Here is a 21,270-nt window from a genome sequence, read left to right on the forward strand (position 1 = left end):
TGCATCTGATCAAGATCAGGAATTCACATGCAAGGCTCTGCTTTCAATTAAAACCATATGAATTTTATTTCAGAATTTCTGCACGGAACACCTCTGTGAATGCCAACTTCTCCTCCTCTAAATATCTCGACTTTTAAAGCAATCCATGTATATATATATGGGATGTATTGTGTTCTAGAGAAGTTTGCATTGCTTGGTATCACTATTAAAAATAAATCAAACCTCGCGCTGCTTGATTATAAAGCAACAATTTATTTTGCATAGAGGGTAAAAGGATCTCAAACACCGAGGTGTTCAGTGAGAGGGAGCTTTATTACAAAGTTCCATCTGCCACTCCTTGTTTTCAGGAGATTAAAAGGATAATAAAAGCTGCCAAGCACCCCTGTTAACCGTGTGGTTCCTCATACAGTGAGTTTTCCTCAAGGATAAAACCACGATCTGTTCCCCCCTCACAATCTTTATTATCAGGGGGAAAAAACTCATTAATAAGCCAGTTTAAAATGCATCTTTTTCCCTAAAAAGAAACAAAATGCAATGCCCCGATAGGCAGGAATTTTATTCTGACTCCCAGTGAAATCCGAAGGGGTTTGTGCCCATGGCAAAAACTTTCAGTTCAATTAATGAAGCAGGTTTAGAATCCGTGATTGCTTCATTAGCATAAAATCCTTGTCCTGTGTGGGTAATCTGAAGCTCCAGAGGTGAACCGGTGGCTGGAGCTGCCCGTGTTTGGAAGCCCAACCCGGCAGATCCGTGGCTAAATCCGAGTTCTGCTCTGACTGCAGTGCTGCAGTCCTATGACAGCATCATATTAATGAGCCAGCAGAGAGGTGCGAGGCTCCATGTGCTCGGCAAAGTTTAACCCTGTCCCTCAGACTTCCCCAACTCTCCCCAGCCGCACACACCCCACCAGGAGCTGTCCGGGCGGCCCGGGCTGGAGGCACCCCGGCAGTTTGTGAGGAGGGTTTTGCCTTTCTCGAGATCAGCTGCTTAAAAATTCAGGCTGTGAGCACAGACAGAGCCTTCTCAGCACCTTCTGAGCGAGGAGTTAGCCCTCCCCCCTCAGCATCCCTCTGCTTTTCCATGCGAGCTGTGGCAGGGATTTTTCTAGCACCAGCAGTTTTGGGGTTTGGGGGTTTTTTTGTTGTTTTATTTTTTTTTTCTCTTCGCAGTTTACTAATCCATTTCCAGCTGTAATCCCTCCAAGAGGAGCTCAGAGTCTGGATGGCAGCCAGGCACTGTCATGCAGCCCATACAAAGTCTACTTTCCCCCATAAATGTAATTTCTAATAAGGTTTCAAACAATTTATTATTCATGGTGAGCAATGCACCAAGCGTTAGATCAAAGCGGGCGGGTGGGAGGACAAGAGAAGGGAAGAGAAGAAGGGAGAAAGAGAGGAAGAAAAGCACCAAGAGCAAGGATTTGAGATGCCGGGGGTCTCCCAAACTCTTGCTGACAGCCCGGCTGCTCCAGGGCTTCCCCCCGCTCCTCCCGCAGAGCTCCCGGAGCCGGCGCGGGGAGCGCTCGGTGCCGCAGAGCCCCGGCGAGCGCCGCCTCCCCCGCCCGCTGCGACCTTCACACGCCAGACCCCGCCTGGGGACGGGGGGCGGCAGGGGGATGGACCCTCCCCACCCATCTGCGGGGCCCTCTGCCCCCTGAAACCCCCCCGAGCCCCGCTGAAGGCCGATCCCGACCCTCCCAGCCCGCCCGGCGGGAGCTGTCCGTGGGATGGAGCCGCTGATCCCCATTCCCGGATCCCGCTCCCGGTTCCCTGTTCCCGGTGCCAGCCCCGGCCCTACCCGGCTCCGCAGCCCCCGGCAGCGGCCCGGGGCCCGCAGCGCGCTCCGCTCTGCCGTGGGCGCTGCGGGAGGAGGGGCTGCGGGAGAGAAAAGGGAGGAAAAGAGGGAAAAGAGTGAAAAGAAATGGAAGAAAGAGGGGAAAGAAATGAAAAGGAAGGAAAGGAGAACAGAAAAAGAAATAAACAAAAGAAAGGGAAGGGAAGAAAGAAAGGGAAGAATGGAAAGTAAGGGAGGAAAAAAGAAAGGAAAGCAAGAATGGAAGGAAGGAAAGAAAGGAAGGAAGGAAGGAAGGAAAGGAGGAGGGTGCTGGCCTAGGGAAGGGGGAGAAGGGAGCAGGGCAAGAGAGAAGGAACACGGGAGAGGGAAGAGGGGAGCAGGGGGAAGAAAGGAGGGAGTGGGCAGCAATGAAAGAAGAAAGGGGGGAGTGGGTGGGCAACGGGGAGGAGAAGGGAGAGGAGGGGCAGGAACAGGGGCAGGGCAGCGGGAGTGGGGAAGGGCACCGGGGAGGCGTCAGGGGCCGGCAGGGGCAGCCGGGACGAGGCGAGGGACGGCAAGGGAAGGAAGGGGGAGCCGGGGCGGGGCGCGGGGCGGGCCGGGGCCGGGCCGGGGGGAGCCGCCCCCCGCACACGTGTGCGGGGCCGCCCCGCAGCCGCCCGGCGGGGCTATAAAAGGGGCGGCGGCGGCCGGAGCAGCCCCGCACCGCCGCCCCCAGCGCCCCACCATGAGCTACACCATGGAGCCCCTGGGCAACCCCTCGTACCCGCCGGGTGACCGAGACCCGGGCTACCTACAGCCGCGCCAGCGCGTCCCCGTCCAGCGGCTTCCGCTCGCAGTCGTGGTCTCGGGGCTCGGGCAGCACCGTGTCCTCGTCCTACAAGCGCCCCAACCTGGGCGGCCGCGGACCACCTACGGCTCCACGGTGCTGAGCTCGGCCGAGAGCCTGGACGTGAGCCAGTCCTCGCTGCTCAACGGCGCGGCCGAGCTCAAGCTGAGCCGCTCCAACGAGAAGGAGCAGCTGCAGGGGCTCAACGACCGCTTCGCCGGCTACATCGAGAAGGTGCATTACCTGGAGCAGCAGAACAAGGAGATCGAGGCGGAGCTGGCGGCGCTGCGGCAGAAACACGCCGGGCGGGCGCAGCTGAGCGACGCCTACGAGCAGGAGCCTGCGGGAGCTGCGCGGGCCCTGGACAGGTGAGCCACGAGAAGGCGCAGATCCAGCTGGACTCGGAGCACATCGAGGAGGACATCCAGCGCCTGCGGGAGCGCTTCGAGGATGAGGCGCGGCTGCGCGACGAGACGGAGGCGACGATCCGCGCCCTGCGCAAGGAGATGGAGGAGGCCTCGCTGATGCGCGCCGAGCTGGACAAGAAGGTGCAGTCGCTGCAGGACGAGGTGGCCTTCCTGAGGGGCAACCACGAGGAGGAGGTGGCCGAGCTGCTGGCGCAGCTGCAGGCGTCCCACGCCACGGTGGAGAGGAAGGACTACCTGAAGACAGACCTGACGACGGCGCTGAAGGAGATCCGCGCCCAGCTCGAGTGCCAGTCCGACCACAACATGCACCAGGCCGAGGAGTGGTTCAAGTTGCCGCTACGCCAAGCTCACCGAGGCGGCCGAGCAGAACAAGGAGGCGATCCGCTCCGCCAAGGAGGAGATCGCCGAGTACCGCCGGCAGCTCCAGTCCAAGAGCATCGAGCTCGAGTCGGTGCGCGGCACCAAGGAGTCGCTGGAGAGGCAGCTCAGCGACATCGAGGGAGCGCCACAATAACGACCTCACCACGTATCAGGTACCGGGAGGCGGCGCGGGGCTGTCCCGAGCCCGGCGGGGGGATGGCCGGTGCCCGCTCTGGGAGGGGGATGCGGGAGGTGCCCCGGTTGCCAGCCCCCGGCGAGAGATGGAGGGGTGCGGGAGATGCCCGGTGCCCGCTCCGGCGGGAGGGATGCGGGGGTGCCCGGTGCCGGCTGCGCAGCGAGGGATGCAGGGATGCGGAAGGCGGGGAGAGGATGCTGCGGAGGGCGGTAGGAGCGGGTGGGTCCTGCTCTGATGCCGGCCCTGCCTCCCCGAGCGGCGGGAAGAGTTTCTAAAAGTCCCCTCAGAGAAGTTGTGCCCGCTCTGTCCCCGCGTGCAGCGCCTGCCCGTGTCACAGGGGTTTTCTGCGTCTCCCTTGCAGGACACGATTCACCAGCTGGAAAACGAGCTCAGAGGAACGAAGTGGGAAATGGCTCGTCACTTGAGGGAGTACCAGGACCTCCTCAATGTCAAGATGGCCCTGGACATCGAAATTGCTGCGTACAGGTACAGTGGGATCACTGCAGACGTGTCTGGAATATTAATAGCACTGCGGATGCTGCTGGCTCGGGAGGCTTTACCACAGCTAAGAAATATCTGCATGCAGTGAACACGGGTAAAAATTAGAGCCTGGCTAAATCACTGCAACCATTAGCCAGCCCAGTTAGAGCCCAGAAGTCATTAGGGACCAGCTAATCAGTGGTAGAGCTGCCAGGCAAGCCCCGCGGGCACGGCACAGCGTGACTCAGTGCGGCGGCTCCCGCGCCGCATTCTGTCCTTGGCCGCACGAGCAGGAGATGCAGCGAAAGACGAGTTTATTTTTAATTCCTGTCTGCTTTGCAGATGCCAGGCATGCAGGGCTTGTCACCAGAGGCTCCCTTTCATCGCCTGGGAGAGACAGGGAATTTGCTTGATCATGATTTGAGGCAGCGAGTGCTGATCTGCCTGTCACAAACACTTTTGCTTTTCTTGCCTCAACTTTCCTTCAGAGGCACCCGCTGTAATCTGGAGCTGAGCGTTGCTTGCTGTTGCCATCACCTGGCAGGTTTTTTTAGTCTCCTCTGTATCACTTCAGAACTCACTGGAGAGCTCCTGATTTTTCTGGGTCACAGGCTCAGATGAAAAACATTTGAATAAAGAAAAGTAAAAACAACAAAAAACCACCCCCATCTCCAGATCTGTTGAAATTCCTGAGGTTGTTCAGACACACAGACACCCCGGGGCTGTAGCTGGCTGCTGCCAAAGTCAGCTGAAATCTCCAGTTCTCATATTCCCACAAAAAAAGGTGGATGCCCAAATTACCAAATTAGAACATGTGCTCTAATCAGCTGTGATTACCTCAGACACAATATTTGGATTTGGGTCTCTTGGCTGTGTCAAATTCTGTTGCCTAAGTCGTAATGAATCCTATGAAATTAATGAGTTGTCCTAATCCCTGCTGATTTACGCCATAATGGAGCTTTCTGACATTAAAGATGAATTTTAACTGATCACTGACGTGTCACACCTGCCACAGGCAAACCAAGCTAAAAACTGCTGGATGGGAGTTTTGCAGAAGAGCGGATTCAAGGAAAGCTGGGCTGGGGCTGTGAGCCGTGGATGGCACTGGACAGTTCCAGCACATTCCACAGCAAACTGGTTCTGTCCTGCTGGCAGGGAACAGTACAGCAGGGACTGTGATAGAATCCTGGAATGGTTTGGGTTGGAAGAGACCTTAAAGCTCATCCCAAAGCAGGGACACCTTCCACCATCCCAGTTGCTCCACACCCTGTCCAGCCTGGCCTTGGACACTTCCAGGGATGGGATAGCCACAATTATTCCAACAACTGTCCCTTATTTTGGTTTTTTATGCTCATTTTCTTTTTTTCTCTCCTCCTGATTCCCTCAGGAAGCTGCTGGAGGGTGAAGAGACAAGATTCAGTGCCTTCTCTGGAAGCATTACTGGTCCCATATTCACACACAGACCACCATCTGTCACAATAGCATCCACCAAAATCCAGAAAACGAAAATCGAACCACCAAAGCTGAAGGTCCAGCACAAGTTTGTAGAAGAAATCATTGAAGAGACGAAGGTGGAGGATGAAAAGTCTGAGATGGAAGATGCCCTGGCAGCCATTGCAGAAGAAATGGCAGCCAAGGCACAGCAGGAAGAACAGGAGGAAGAAAAAGCAGAAGAAGCTGCAGAGGAAGAAGTTTCTGAGAAGGCTCCTGCAGAAGAAGCTGCACCTGAGGAGGAAGAGAAGGAGGAAGAGGAAGCAGAGGAGGAAGAAGCTGCAAAATCTGACGCCGCAGAAGAAGGTGGCTCTGAAAAAGAAGAAATTGAGGAAAAGGAAGAAGAGGAGGAAGCTGAGGAAGAGGAGGAAAAACCTGAGGCCAAGGGCAAAGCTGAAGAGGGTACCAGCAAAGGCAGAGAAGGTCAAAACCCCTCCCGCAAAGTCCCCCCCGAAATCGCCCCCAAAATCGCCCCCAAAATCCCCCGTAACAGAGCCGGCCAAGGCCGCCCCGAAAGAAAAAAGCCGCGGAAGCAGTGAAAGAACAGAAGGTGGAGAAAGCAGAGAAGGCGGCCAAGGAGGAGGAGAAAGCAGCATCTCCAGAGAAAGCCTGCCACGCCAAAGGTGACCTCCCCGGAGAAGGCTGCGACCCCGGAGAAGGCTGCGACCCCGGAGAAGGCTGCGACCCCAGAGAAGGCTGCGACGCCGGAGAAGGCTGCGACCCCAGAGAAGGCACGCTCCCCTGAAAAGCCGGCGAGCCCCGAGAAGCCGCGCACTCCCGAGAAGCCCGCGACTCCTGAGAAGCCCCGGTCCCCAGAGAAGCCTCCCTCCCCGGTCAAGGATGCCAAGGCTGTGGTGGAGGAGACCATCACCGTCACCAAGGTAACAAAAGTGAGTGCTGAGGCCGAGAAGGAGTCCAGGAAAGAGGACATCGCAATCAACGGGGAGGTGGAGGAGAAAAAGGAGGAATCCAAAGAGAAGGAGGAGGAAGACAAGGGAGTGGTGACCAACGGCCTCGATGTGAGCCCTGTGGATGACAAGGCTGAGAAAATCGTGGTAACCAAAAAAGTAGAGAAAATCACAGGGGAGGGTGGGGACAGCGGGACCACGTTTATCACGAAGTCGGTGACCGTCACTCAGAAGGTGGAGGAGCACGAAGAAAGCTTCGAGGAGAAATTGGTGTCCACCAAGAAAGTGGAGAAAGTCACTTCACACGCCGTAGTAAAGGAGATTAAAGAGAGCGAATAAAACCAACCATAGCTAAAATTCAAACCAATTCAAGAGCTTGGGTCGGTGCAAAAGGTTAAGCCATAGACAGCTGCAAAATGCATGTGGGTGACGGCTTCAAAGCAGATCGGGTTCTCTCACGGAGGCTCCAGACACACAGTATTTTACTTTTTCGTGCAATATAGGGAAGGGGGGGGGAATGCATGCAGGCTCAAGATGTACTCCCTCCACAGAGCTTGGGGATCTACAAAAAAATACTACTACTACTAGTGCATGAGATGAAATGTGCAGAGGAAGCTTTTCTGAATTTCCTGAGCTGTTGGAGGGATGTATCTGAGGAACAAGTTCAGATGTATTATGCAAAGAACCAACTGAGCCAAAACCAAACTGAAAACAGTAATAGAGTATTCATGAGAACCAGAACTCTCCTAGCCTTAAAAAAAAAAAAAAAATAAAAAAAGCTACTTATAACTAATTATGTTTACCTCACTGGTGCAATTAGGGTGGACTTTTGCTCCTGGGAGAACCTTGTTGACATGCACAGTACGCAACCTTTTGTTGTTTGATGTAAAACAGTCACAGCAGTTCTTGCTCAATAAAGGTCAATATGAAAACATGACTTGTTCTGGTGATTTGTCCCAATTTAAACCCTTTCCTAGGCTGGATGCTCTCTCCTGAAAGGGGATGGAAAATTGCTTGAAGGGTTTTTTTCTAAGCGTCCTCGTTTAGGAGCTGGGCTTTGGTGGTCCTTGGGGGTCCCGTCCTACCTGGGGTGTTCTGTGGTTTGGGAATTGGCTATGATGGAGAAATTTCCTGTACCAGCCCAAAGGCTGGATTAAGAAAGTAAGAGCCGCATCCCATATTTTCTAGAGGAAAGAGGAATCCATTGAGCACTTCTGGCTGGCCTTGAGGTGCTTAGAGGGGTTGCAGTTGCTTTTCATAGGAAGGGGAAGGTCTCTAAGCCCTCAATGCTGCTTGCACTGAGCCAAAAAGTGTTAAAACCTCCTGTAAGCATCATTTTCCTCCTTACACCCCAACATCCACACATAAAGAGAGCCAATTTCCAAAGAATTCCTTGGTTTTTCTGGGAGAGAAGCTGCATGAACCACAGCTGGGTGTGGCACCTTCAGTTTGTCATTTAATTGAGCAAAAAACCCATTTAGGGGACTCAACCAAGCCACAACAAGGTCCTCAAAATGGGCTTGGTTCTGGTTATTTTAACCCCTCTTGCTTTAATTGTATGGGAACCTCCTTATCAATTCTCTGGCTCGAATGATCAAGAGGTTCAATCTGCCTCTAAACACAAAATTCTAAACTCAAAGCCAAAGGGTTATAAACTTGACATTTTTAAATCTTCAATGGCAAGACCTCCTAAGTGGTGGCCTCTTCCAGAGGAATCAAAAATTCCTCTACCTGGAAAAATAAATGGAGAGGAATGAAGCAAAGGGAAGAAGATAAAGGCCCCAACTCCAATGTGGGAATTAATTTTAAGATTAATTTCGTGTTTATTCCCCGTTTCAAAAGGAAAGCGAAGAATGCAGCTGCTGCCCCACCTCCCATAACTCACGAAGAAATGCAAATAATTCCAAAGCCTGGATTTAGGCTGTGGACTGCCCTGAAATCTGTTGCCTAACTGAGGGTCTGATCAAAAGCTGTGGTTTCCATGTGCCTTCGATTCTTCAGCCCACCAGTAATTGAAGATCAAGGAGTTTTTAATTGGAAGGGTCCAGCGTGTTCCTCACTGGAGAAGTGGCGGGGAGCCCACAGCAGATAAGGCTTTCAAACCAATCTGGGTGCCTTTGTGGAGCAAAGCACTGGGTGGGAATCTGGGCTCCCAGCTCGGCTGCTGAGTGATGTTTAATTAAAGCAGAGCTAGCAAATTAAATGGCAGCTTCTCTGGAGTCACGTGTGGGTGTGACACAAAAATAACTTTACCTTTAGGAATGAGGAGTTAAGCACTCCCCTATTTTTGGTGTCTGCACCAAAGGTTTGGGAGCACTGAAGGCGTTTTCCCCTTGGATTTAAACAAAATTTCCAAGAGAACACCATGGCTCAACCCCAATTAACACGAGATTATGTTTGTACGCTTTCAGTTAAGTTCTAGGAGTCACTAAAATATCCCAAACTGCAAAATCCACCCCTTGGAGTGGAAGGTTGGGAATATTCAGCAGGGAGAGGAAGGGTCACCTTGCACGGTGGATTAAATGTTGGTGTCAGCAGGAGACTCAGGAACATTTAACGTGTGCAGGTGGGATCCCAGCCTGGCTATTTCTCATGCTGGGCTTCTTTTCCAGCTGCTTTCTCTTCAGGCCTGGTAGGACACAGCTCCAGGGACCCCAAAATCATCATTTGTGTTGGTTTGCACTCCGGCAATCCACGATTGCAGTTCCTGAGATGAGGGGTTTGCACCAACCCCTCTGCCCGGGGTACATCCATTCCCTGTATGGTTTTGGGAGGCAAACAAGCCCTTGGTATGATGTGTTCCACAACATCCTCATTTTCCTCCTTTTCTCACCCAAAATGTGCCACAGCTTTTAGTTATTACCCAGAACTGTATCCCCCCCCTCTCTCACACACCAAATTTGTGAATTTAGCCCATTTCCCACTGCAGATGTTCCCAGCAAATCCTAAGAGGAACAAGCAAGTGGTTAACAAATTTTCTAAATGTTTATAAAACTGTAAGAACTGATTAATATTTCATGGTGCCAAGAGGGTTTTGTCTACTGACATCTGCAATCAGTTTCAAAGGAGAGCACAATTCCCGGGCAGAGAGGCATAAATGGGATGTTATTTGCCTGTTCTGCACCAATTACTCCTCCAGACTGCACAGAACCAGCGAAGGGAATAATTATTTTCAGACAGAGAAGTTCATTAAACAATAAAAAAAATCCATGAAGGGAAAAACACTAATTAAAGGAATTGACAGTGAGAATTTGTGCATCTTGGTGGGATACCAAGACCACCGTGGCTTCAGGAGCTGGAGGGCTCTAAACCAGGATCTTCCTACTATGCTGGGTTGTGGAGGTGCCACAGATATTCTTCAGCATCCAGAACAAAATTCCAGGTGGGAACAAACTGGGCAGCGTTACAAAACACAAACAGGTTGCATTTGCCAGGGAGCTGAGTCAGGCACCAGAATTTTCTCCAGTCATCAGGGTTTGTGTGCTCCCTGTTCACATGTGGGCTCTATTCCTGCTTTTTTTTCAGGATTAAAGTATCCTTAGCTAATCTGGGAGGGCAGCAAATGATGAGCTGTTAATTATTTAGTTACTAGAAGGTGAATTTCTGGACTCGGGATGTTCTGTACAGGTGCTCCCCGTGCTGAGGGGAGGGGAGGGGGTGTGTGTGCATCTCAGGGAAAGCACCCAGCACCTCCCTGGGTGTTCCCTGGGATGAGACCTCAGCCTGAACCAGACCCAAAGAGCAGGAAAAAAACCCCCAGGACACTCCTGGCTTTTCTTGCAGCTGCAACTCGGGGGAAAGTTTCTCCTGAGCCTCCCTCTGCCAGCTCTTACTGCATTGCGTCAAAGCCAGCGCCTGGATTTTCCAAGGTAAAGCGAGTGCTGGCAGCAGGATCCATCCCACAGCCCTGGGAGCAGCTGGGAACACACAGATCCAGCCCAGCCTCCCTCCCACCAGTTTGGGCAGCGGGGCAGGACTGGGGCCCAGCCCGGGCGGTCACTGCAGAGTCAGCCCTGCTGCAGCTCCTGCTGGGGCTGACTCACAGAGCCCGGCGGAGCTGCAATGCAATAAAAAGAACAGAGGGAGCAGGGAGCAGCCTGGGAACGGCAGCAGGAGAGAGGGGAGAGCTGCTGGAGCTCTGGATGTGCTGCTCTGGAGCAGCCCTGGCTGCACAGGGAGCTTTGCTTTCCAGAACAGAGACGGGTGCAAAGGGCTGAGGGAAGGAGGAGTTTGTCAGCAAGGAAAAGTCATGGAAGAGGAAGTAAAATGGGGTTTTGAAGAGTTAAAAGGAGCTCAGAGTGCTGGAGAAAGGCAGGATTTAATTTGTCATGGAATGGTTTGGGTGGGAAGGGACCTTAAAGCCCATCCAGTGCCACCCCTGCCATGGGCAGGGACACCTCCCACTCTCCCAGGCTGCTCCAAGCCCCTCCAGCCTGGCCTTGGGCACTTCCAGGGATCCAAGGGCAGCCACAGCTGCTCTGGGAATTCCATCCCAGCCCCTCAAGGTCCTCTGAATAAAGAATTCCTTCCCAATATCCCATCTAAACCTCCTCCCTGTCAGTTTGAAGCTGTTCCCCCTGTCCTGTCCCTCCTTCCCTTGGCAATGCTCTCTCCAGCCGAGCTGCCCAGCTCTGCTCTGGCTTTGATGGTCCTGATGGGCTCTGCCCAGGGCTGGAACAGGTTTTTTCTCCTCAGGGGCAGCCCCTCTCTCCCAGCTGAGTGCAGGCATCACTTCCTGCTGCAGCACTCAGGGGAGTTTCTGAGAACCAGCTCTGGTTTCTGAGAAGCAGCTCCTGCTCCTTATCTCCGAGCAGCAGCCCCGGCAGTCTGCTGGGGGAGCTGGAGGCATCACACCCCAGGGGGAGCAGGTCCCCTCCATCCCCCCAGCAGCTGTAAAAGCACTCCGTAAAGAGCACTGCGAGTTCCCCCAATTCCCCCCACCACTGGCCTGGAGAGGGAAAATGAGATCTGCTTTGTAACAACAGCTCTGATAAAAACAGGGAGGAAAATAAAGCAGGAGGGAAATGGAAAAAGAAGTATTTAAGAGGTGTTGTTGAAGGAAGTGAAAATCATTTTACCTCTTTTCCTTCTGGTTCTCAAAAGCATCAAACTCCCAGGAAAGTAGGGAAAAAAATTGGGGAATGATACTGAACTCCCTGAATTACTGGAATTACTGCTTTTCCAAATGGCTTGACCAAGCTTCCTTTTCTTTCTCCTGCTGCTTTTCTTGGGAGTGGGAAAGAAAATAATAATTTTAAGTGCTTACTTCAGCCAGCACAAGCTCTTTTATCACCCTTTAAACACTGAAAAGGGAGATGCTTTTGGAACACTCCTAAAATTCGTATAGAAAAAGAGATTTCCTTTCTCTCTGAACAAAGCTGTTGAGGAGAACCGATACCACATCCCCAGTGCAAAAAATGAAAAGCTACCCCAAAATCCTGTGCAGAAATTCATCCAGCCACATCTGTCTGTAAAGCTTAAGGCAGCCATTAATGCCTATTTGAACTCAGATTTCCATGGGTTTAGTTTATTTAAACAGGTTTAATTTGCAGCATTAGCCCAGTGCTTGCCCTTACAAGGTTTAATTTCATGTCGCAGCTGTAGGCAAGTGGAAGTTAAACAGGCTCAGAGCACAGCACAGTGCTTAGGCAGCACCAGGCTGTGCTGCTGTTGGATGCTCCATTTCTGTGCCTTTTTTAGCTCAGGCAAAACTTTAAAAATCCCTGAAAAATTCTCAGGATGAGCCTCTGCAGCCCAGAGAGGGTTGAGTTCTGCAGCTGGGAGAGAAAGGCAGCTCCTTCCCCCACACCATCCATCCCTCTAACTGCTCATCATGTTCTGATTTTAAGGTCGTTTTTGAAGATGTTTGCTCCAAGCCTCACCTACAGCCTCAGTCGCTCTTCCATCACTGACCCACCAGACACTGAGCAACTTCCTGCCACCATTGAACAGCCACATTTGCATTTCCCCTCTGTATTGGTTTGGCCAAATTCCCATTTTTTAGGAGGCAGCTCGTGCTTGTTGCACCCCCGAGCCCGTGAGACCCATGCCTGCCCCCAGCACACCCCAGGGTGTTTTTGTCAAATGTGTGAAATTTTACACCCCCAAGAGATTTTCCCCACTGCTCATCCACAGGGTGAGTGTGATAAACCCCTTTATCAACCTTTTAGGGGCATCAGGGACACAGGACACGCACGAGGAATCCGTGTAAGCATTTCTGAACTTTATTGACTGCTTTATTGCACGTACTTAATGAAGCCTCCATCACTTCCCCCACCCACCGTTTCCATAATTATTTTAAATGCAAGATAAATGTAACCTTTCATTCCCACCACTTATTTTCCCCCCATTTTAAATGTTAAGGTTCTGGGTCACCCAGGGAAGACAGAAGCCCTGAACTCATACGTGGAACCATGCGGCACTCGGGGAGCAAGCCTTGGGTGCTCTGCAAGCAAACTCAGACTCTGCACAGGGAGAAACATCATAATCATGAACTTAGAACCTCAGTGGTCACTGAATTAAATAGGTGAGACTGCAGCTGGAGCTCAGTCAGCCGTTGGTTCTGATGGAAAGCTGCCCTTGGATCAAGCCTTCTTCTTGCCTTCGCTCTCTTCCTTTCCTGCTGCTTCCTTCTCTTCCTTCTCCTCCTTCTCCTCCTCAGCAGCTTCCTCAGCAGCTTCCTGGGACTCCTCCCCTTCTTCTGCTGCTGTTTCTTCCCCTTCTCCTTCTCCTTCCTCTTCCTCACCCTCTTTGGCTTCTTCTGATTCCTCCTTAGCACCTTTGAAGGACAGAAAGGTATTTCACATCCGGGTCCAATTCCTGATCCCAGTTCAGTGGGATCCTCCCTCAACCCCACACATTCTGGCAGCCAGCTACAGCAAAACTGCACAACCGATTTATCCTGGATTTCCAGGGGGACTGAAACACTTGATAAAAACAAATCGTGGCTGTGAAAAATCTCATTTCTGGACTCACTGCTTAAAGCAAAGACTTGGAGAATCTGTCACTGCTCTCTGATTGGCTCTTTGGCTGTAATTTCCCTATAATTAAACTTTACACTAACGAACCCCTCATAGTTCCACGGCCACCAGTGCACTGCAGAGATGTGACACTGCCGTGCACTGAACCCAGTAATTCCAGCCCCAGACGTCAGCTGATGTTCCCATTGTCTGGGCTGCTCTCTGGGAATTCATATTCAGCTCAGGATGTCCTTGGTCCTTCTTTTTGAGGATATCCCTCATAACTAAATGCTGCTTGCTGCCACCTGAACATTATCATTGAGGGTTTTGGAAACCTATCATCAGCCTGATTGAACATTTCACCTGATCTTGCATTCAATATTCAGACTTCCCTGCTTGAATTCCATGCGCTTAATCCCACCATCCTTTGGCTCATGGAAGTAGAAAAGGAAAGAGTTTTAATCATTAGATTTAATCATTGGGATTTCTGGGGTTTATCCCATATGAACAGGGACTAATATATTTCATGAAATACGAAAGAAAGGGATTTAGAAGTAACTCTAAGTACCTTCCTCCTCTTCTTCAGCCTCTTCTCCCGCTTCCTCCTCGCCTTCCTCTTTCTCTTCCTCCTCACCCTCTTCTGCAGGAGCTGCCTTGGCTTCTCCTGCTTTGGCAGCCTCGATGGTTTCCTCGATTTCAATCTGCTCCTCCTGGACGTGGCTGGAGTAGTAGGTGGGGAAGGAGCGAGTGGTCATCAGGTAGGAGCTGGACTGGAGGCCGCTGTAGGCGGACCTGCCGAAGGTGGGGGCACTCTGGCTGTAGCCACTGGTGATGCTGCCGACACTGGTGAAGCTGAGCCGGGTCTCTTCCCCTTCCAGCAGTTTCCTAGCAGGGAAAAACAAAAGCAAAGAGAAAGGAATTGGTTGTGCTGCAGCAGGATCCAGCATCACAAGCCCCGGAGATATCTGGTTGTTAATTAAGGGCTGGTTTTGCACCATGTGCCAGTGCTACCCTATTTTCTTGGAATAATCTCTTTCAGATGTGTCTATTGCAGGTGAATTAATAATTTTCCTTGTTGGAAGGAACAGGAAAACCCCTCTAGAACCAGGTTCCTCTAGCAGGTGAAGCTAGAGGTGTATTTTGCCACCCTGCAGCTCGCACAGACCGGCACAGCTGTAACAATTTGCTGCTGAGATGTCAGACAACGTTTGGAGCTGCTCTCTCAGTATTCCCCCTTGTGGCTTCCACAGAAATTCTGCTCCAGCATCGGAATCTCTCAGTATCTGGGACAAAACGCCACAGATATTTAGCAACAATTCTGCTGGGAAATATTTAATTTGTAGATTTGCAAGTCAGAAACAAACCCCGTTCTTGAGGGCACTTGAGGGATTTCCCATTTTGAAAATGAACCATTTTTATTGAGGAATTCCACTGATACAAAATCTCTCCCCCAAGTACAGAACAGGTATTTTTATCTGTCAGGATGGAGAACTGAGATCATTTATTGCCACGCTAAAAATTCTGTGTGCACATAGAGAGGAGCTGATTAAACTCTGCCACAAATCTATGAAGATTTTTGCTGGGGGAATGATCAATAACCTGAATTCTCCTGAAGAGAATGGGAACTGCTCTGAGTTCTGGCTCATTAAAACATCCCCCACCATACCTATAGGCTGCAATTTCGATGTCCAGGGCCATTTTCACATTGAGCAGGTCCTGATATTCCTTCAAGTACCGAGCCATCTCACTCTTTGTGGTTCTCAGCTCGTTCTCCAATTTGTTGATTGTATCCTGTTGGATGGAACAATATTGACAGCATAAAACTCCCATTTCTCCCAAGTCTAGCAATAATCACAAGGAATTTCTCCAATCCTTTTCACTTAATCTTGCTCTGGCAGACAGAAACTGCACAGCTCCCACTCCACCCTCAGCCAAAAAGCCTCATTTAACACCTTGCCTGGCAGGTTTTCTACAGCACATTATTCCAGCCCTATTTGACACACAGAGCCAAATTTTCTGGTACCCAAGTGCCAAAGCATCCACAAAATTTGTGTGTTGTTTCATTTTGAATTTGGCCTCTGTGTGCTTTTTCTAATTTTAGCTTCGGGATATCCACTGATGATCCTTGCAGGTCCCTTCCAGCTCGGGATATTCAGTGATTCCATGATTTTTTGGTGCAGAACAGTTCAGGCTGTATCAGTACATGGACACATGAATTTGTGCTTTATCAGGGGCGTTCTGCGTTATGATTTTGTAACACCTCACACTTCAGAGAAGCAATACCAGAGTGTCCCCATCTCTGGGATGATTTTGGTAATTCAGATCCTGATTGGGGTCTGTATTTCCACACCACATCCTGCTTTACAGCTCCGTGTTATTTTGCACTGGCATTTTAGGATGCCTTACCTGCAACACAGGCACAGCACAAACCAGGAGTGATGCTGCCAACAACCTCTCCCTGCAAACCCTGATCCCCTCATCTGTGAGGCTCTGCAGACCCCAACTCCCCTCACCCGCAGAGCCCAGCAAACCCTGATCCCCTCACCTGCAGAACCCCTCAAACCCCAACATCCATCCCTTCAACTGCAGAGCCCAGAAAACCCTGAACGCCCTCACCGCCAGGGAACCTGCACATCTTTATCCCCCTCACAGGCAGGGACCCCACAAATCCCCAAACCCTTCACCTTCAGAACTCTTCAAACCCTAACATCCCTTCACCTGCGGAGCCTGCAAACCCCGACCCCTGGCACCTGCAGAGCCCTTCAAACCCCATCATCCCTTCACCTGCGGGACCCTGCAAACCCCACCATCCCCTCCCCTGCAGAACCCTGCAAACCCCACCATCCCCTCCCCTGCAGAACCCTGCAAACCCCATCATCCCTTCACCTGCGAGACCCCCACCCTCCTCCTCTGCAGGGACCCTTCCAGCCCCCACCCCCTCACCTGCAGCGCGGAGATATCCGCGCTCTGCTTCTCTTCCAGCTCCTGCAGCTGCTTCTCCAGCGCCTCGTTCATGCCGCGGGTGGCCTCGATCTCCAGCGTCTTGGCCTTGAGCAGGCGGCGGCTCTCGGACACCTCGTCCTTGGCGGCGCGCACGGCGTCCGTGTTCTTGGCCGCGCTCTCGCTGAGCACGGTGAAGCGGCTGCGGAACCACTCCTCGGCGTTCTGCATGTTGCGCGCCGCCAGCTTCTCGTACTGCGCGCGGATGTCGCGCAGCGCGGCCGACAGGTCGGGCTTGGCCGACACGTCCATCTCCACGGACAGGTGCGCGTACTGGATCTGCGCCTGCAGCTCGGCCAGCTCCTCCTCGTGCACCTTCTTGAGGAAGGCCAGCTCGTCCAGCAGGCTGTCCACGCGCTTCTCCAGCTCCGCCCGCGCCAGCGCCGCCTCGTCCGCGCCCTTGCGCACCTCGAGCAGCCGCGCCTCCGCGTCCTCGCGGCTCAGCACCTCCTCCTCGTAGCGCGCCTGGAGCCCGCGCAGCGTCTCCTCCAGGCTCTCCCGCTCGCCCTGCAGCGCCTGCTTCTCGCTCGTCGCCTCCTCCGCGGCCAAGCGCAGCTCGCGGATCTCCTGCTCGTACAGCGCGCGGAAGCGGGAGGGCTCGGCGTGCTTCTGCCGCAGCACCAGCAGCTCGGCCTCCAGCACCTTGTTCTGCTGCTCCAGCTCGTGGACGCGCTCGATGAAGCAGGCGAAGCGGTCGTTGAGGTCCTGCAGCTGCGCTCGCTCCTGGCTGCGGATGGACTTGAGGTCGTTGCTGATGGCGGCCACCTGGCTCAGGTCCAGGCTGTCCACCGAGTGCAGCAGCGAGCCCGAGGCGCTGGAGGTGGCGTAGCTGCGGCGCACGGACACGGAGGACACGGGCGCGGACAGGCTGGAGTACGCGGAGCGCGCCGAGCCGAAGCCGCCGCCGCTGCGCACCGACACATGGATGCGCGGGCTCTCCGCGTAGCGCCGCTTGTAGGACGGGAAGAACGGGTCGTAGCCGTACGAGCTCATGGTTGCGGGAGCTCCGGCGACTGCTCTGCGGCGGGCGCCGCCCGCACCCCGATATTTATGCGCGGGGAGGGCGGGCGGAGCGGCCTCCGGGCGGGGACGGGGCGGGGCGCGGCGCGGCGGCATCGCCGCGGTGAGGTGACGCCCGGAGCTGTCCAGGCATTCCCTCACTGCTGTGATGGCCTGAGCGGCACGGGCCGGACGTCACCGCGATGGTGCCGGGCATCACAGCGGTGAAGGGATGCCTGGACAGCTCTGGGCATCACAGCAATGAAGGGATGCCTGGACAGCTGGCCTGGGGCATCACAGCAATGAAGGGATGCCTGGACAGCTCCGGGCATCACAGCGCTGAAGGGATGCAGTGGGGGCTGTGGCCGGCCCGCTCTGGAACGGCCCCGGCTCGGCCCCGCTTCACCGTCTCAGCCCTGTCTCGGCCCTCCTGGGGCACAGCCTCGGACCTGCCTGCGGCATCTCTCAGCGTCCCTCCGGGCCCACCTCTGGCCCTTTCAGATCCAGCTCCCCTCAGGTCTAGGTGCAGCCCCCAACCCGCCCAGGCTGTGTTGAACACTTCCCTCTGCTTCCCCACAGCTGCCCTGGCAGAAGCCTCGGGGATGTGCTGCAAACCCCAGGCTGTGGCTGAGGTCCCCTCGGTGAGGTTGGGGAATACCCAGCCCTGGCTGCACCTCAGAACCCCCAGACACGTGTAAATAGGATTTTTTTTTTTTCCTTCAGTTTGCAGTTTTCACAAGGCATGAGTGCTCTGCGAGTCCTTGCACCCTCACCATGTCCTTTGTTACAAGTGGTCCCTAATAACCAGGTAACTTAGGATCATGGAATCATGGAATCGAGTTGGAGGGACCTTAAAGCCATCCAGTGCCACCCCTGCCGTGGGCAGGGACACTTCCCACTGTCCCAGGGTGCTCCAAGCCCTGTCCAACCTGGCCTTGGACACTTCAGGGGAAGCCTGGCAGTGTTACTTGTCCTTTGATTACACGAAAGAAGCAGCAGACACAGGGCGGTTCTCAGTCCTGGCAGAATACCCTGATACCTGGTTCCTTGAGACTCCCTGGAGCCAAAGTCTGTCTGAGACACCGATCACAGGGACAGCATATTTATCCTTGCCTAATCTGGCTAACTCAGAGATTAAACCGGACATCTGCATTGCAGCTACCTCGGGGCCAGGTTATTAGCACTGCTTGATTAAAACAGAGCAGTATTTACGTAGCAGAGATTTATCAGAGGTAAATTAGAGATGTATTGGGCACAAGCTGCATGGGAGGCTCAAAAAGACAACGAGAATTCACCTCCCTGAGTCAGAAGGGCAAATATAACACGAAACAAACTCTTCAAAGGTTTCTCAAGGAAGGAATAAAAGCCAGTACAGATTGGGGGACATTTATTAGACAGATACCACAAAAATGCTGAGATGCTTCCCAAAGAAAGGGGAAGGGCTTAGTGATGTGAATGAATGTGCCTGTCACTAATTGCAGTGGTAATCGGGTATTTCTGGCACAAGTGAATGTTTGTTTAACACCAGCCATTTAGGAAGGGCAGAGCAGGGTGGATTTAATGCATTTCCCATTGTTTTCCAGTGACCTCACACAGAACATCACCTGTTGTGTGGCAGCTTTTCCAGAAGTTTCAGGGCATTTAAATATGAGGATCACTGAGCTGTGAAGGGCAACGGCCTCTCAGAGGTACAGAGCTGCAGTCCCTGCTCATCTGAGCTTATTCTGGATGGAATGAACTGCACCAAGAGCTCATAAAGGCTTAAGTGTCACTCATATCCCAGCAGAGCTGCTGGGAGACTTTATTCTGCAAATCTACAGAGTCCTCCTGGAGATCAGTGGAGCTGCTCTCAATTTGCCAGCACTGCAAGCCCAGCTTCTGCCTTGATTTTTATTCCCAATTTGTTGTTTGAATTCGAGTCGTGGCTGCATTCATGCATCTCAGAGCAGCCATTCATTATTCAGACTATGCAAAGGAGAGCAGCACAGGTAGAGCTTCCTGTGCTAATCCGTTTTAGGTTTAGCAGAGATTGGGCTTGAAAGAGGAAGAAATGAGGAGTAGAGACATTGTAGGGAGGAGGATTCCCAGCAGGTTGGTCGGGGATTCAGTGAGCTGATATATTCTGGGCTATTCAGCTCCTGCAAACTGAAATACCTTGTTTCATGCCAATGGATTTATGCTAATCTTCCCTACAGCAACCCGAGCACAAGATTTAATTATTAATGCTATCATTTATTATGCCATGTATTAATAAAGGAATGTAGCTCAGCTTGTAAAAACCACTGCGCTTCAGATCCCAGCAAAACAGGCTGTGTAACTGTAGGCTGTTAATATTCCTTCTCACCTTTTCTTTGAGTGGAAAACCCTTTGCTGTGTGCCAGGAGGATGGGGAGTGCGTCTGCAGCCAGCCTTGCAGTGTGGAACTTCCACGGGACTCGGGGTGAGGATGGAGCTTTGGAAAGGAAAGCCACTCCTGAAGGCATCCTGCTCCCAAAACTGGTATTTCCAGGCACAGGGGAGTGCTGGTGGATTCCCCCATTCCCTCTGTGTCCCTTTTGCTGCTTTCTGCCATAATGCAGAGGATAATCAAGCCCCTGGATGTGTTACCGTTAGAAAAATCAATACAGTGAGCAGAGCAAGGGAATAAAGCATGGCTGGTTCCGGCAAGGATGGAGTGGCCTGGGCCACTTGTCTCACCCGTAGCAGCTCAGCATTGTCCCCCTTCCCCCTGATGGAGCTGAAGCTGCTCCCTTACTGGTTTAACTGGGTGTGAGTGTCCCCAGCCCATCAACACTTCAGGCAGAGGATCCCAAGCCCAGGTTCACCCCTTGCAGACCTCTCCTGGGTGACCTAAATAAAGCAAATTATTCTGAGGGATGGTGCAGGAATGAAAAGGCAGCGGTGCCTCATCCCTGGAAGAGTCCAAGGCCAGGCTGGAGCAGCCTGGGACAGTGGGAGGTGTCCCTGCCCATGGTCCCTCCCAACCCAAACCATTCCATGATTCCAAATCCCACTGCTGCCCAAGGAAAAGCAACAACTCCATGACAGAACATTCCCGTTCCTTCCTTCTCCTCTGCTGCATCCAGAATTAACACATCCCAACCTGCAACTGGCATTTCCTGAAGGAAAAGCTCAGCCCTGAGCCCTGTGCTGGGGCCTCACTGAGCACCAAGAAATTACCTGAATGCACCCCGTGATCTCTAGGGGGGGTTGCCTTTTTTCCTTTTTTAAGCGAAGAATTTCCCCATCAGAAACTGCGACAGGGACATTTCGGGCGGAGCCTGCAGTGGCTGCTGCTGCTGCTGCTGCTTTTGTTGCAGAAGCAGAGAAGGAGCTGTGCCTGCTTAGTTGGGATTTACACAGAAATCAAGCAGTCCTGAGTAAAAGAAAAAAGCAAAAACACTGGTTTTCCTTTTTAAAAAAATGATTTTTACTTCATAAAAGCCCAGCTCTTTATGGGAATGGGAGGGAGTGGGGAATCAGGCACTCCCACTGCTAAAAACATTCAATAGCTCTGATGTCAAGTCTTATGGATTTGTCTAAAATTATATCAAAGTCTCTGAATGAGTTGGATTAAAACAGGCAAAAGAAAATGCTCTGATCTACTTTGATGAATTGGAGCAAAACCTCACATTTTAGGAATTCCTCTTCCTATATTCCAAACAGTCCTTTTAATACAAGGCAACACTCAAAGGAATTTCCAAAGCAAAGCAGAATTTTGTCTGCAAGGACTGAGCTACAGTCTCTGGGAGACTCAGAAGAAATGCAAAGAAGGGTTTAATTTCTTTCCTTTGAACTACTGTTTGCTTTGTTGGTGCCAGACATAGCA

The 21,270-nt window shown here is 52.4% G+C and overlaps 2 protein-coding genes across 3 annotated transcripts in view; one reads left to right on the top strand and one right to left on the bottom strand.

Moving 5' to 3' along the window:
- The window catches only part of LOC104694830 (neurofilament light), a 23,194-nt gene extending 5,720 nt beyond the window's left edge, over positions 1 to 17,474 (bottom strand). The window contains exons 1-4 of one of the 2 annotated variants that reach the window (XM_039564365.1): positions 16,386 to 17,474; positions 15,109 to 15,233; positions 14,011 to 14,327; positions 13,223 to 13,261 (exon numbers count right to left, since the gene is read on the bottom strand). In XM_039564365.1, the coding sequence (XP_039420299.1) occupies positions 13,223 to 13,261; positions 14,011 to 14,327; positions 15,109 to 15,233; positions 16,386 to 17,435 (1,531 nt within the window). In that variant the 5' untranslated portion in view covers positions 17,436 to 17,474. Of the gene's footprint in view, positions 1 to 12,685; positions 13,262 to 14,010; positions 14,328 to 15,108; positions 15,234 to 16,385 lie in introns of those variants that run through there. The other variant, XM_039564366.1, reaches the window with a different exon arrangement.
- Positions 2,504 to 7,420, top strand: LOC104694873 (neurofilament medium). The gene is given in 11 exon segments (XM_039564364.1): positions 2,504 to 2,557; positions 2,559 to 2,688; positions 2,691 to 2,984; positions 2,987 to 3,378; positions 3,380 to 3,547; positions 3,549 to 3,581; positions 3,966 to 4,090; positions 5,472 to 5,976; positions 5,978 to 6,085; positions 6,087 to 6,179; positions 6,181 to 7,420. Coding segments are annotated over 11 exon segments (2,529 nt in total). The 5' UTR covers positions 2,504 to 2,518; the 3' UTR covers positions 6,823 to 7,420.
- Positions 17,475 to 21,270: the final 3,796 nt, after the last annotated feature.

Source organism: Corvus cornix, chromosome 22 (assembly GCF_000738735.6).
Source record: "Corvus cornix cornix isolate S_Up_H32 chromosome 22, ASM73873v5, whole genome shotgun sequence".
NCBI classification, from domain to species: domain Eukaryota; kingdom Metazoa; phylum Chordata; class Aves; order Passeriformes; family Corvidae; genus Corvus; species Corvus cornix.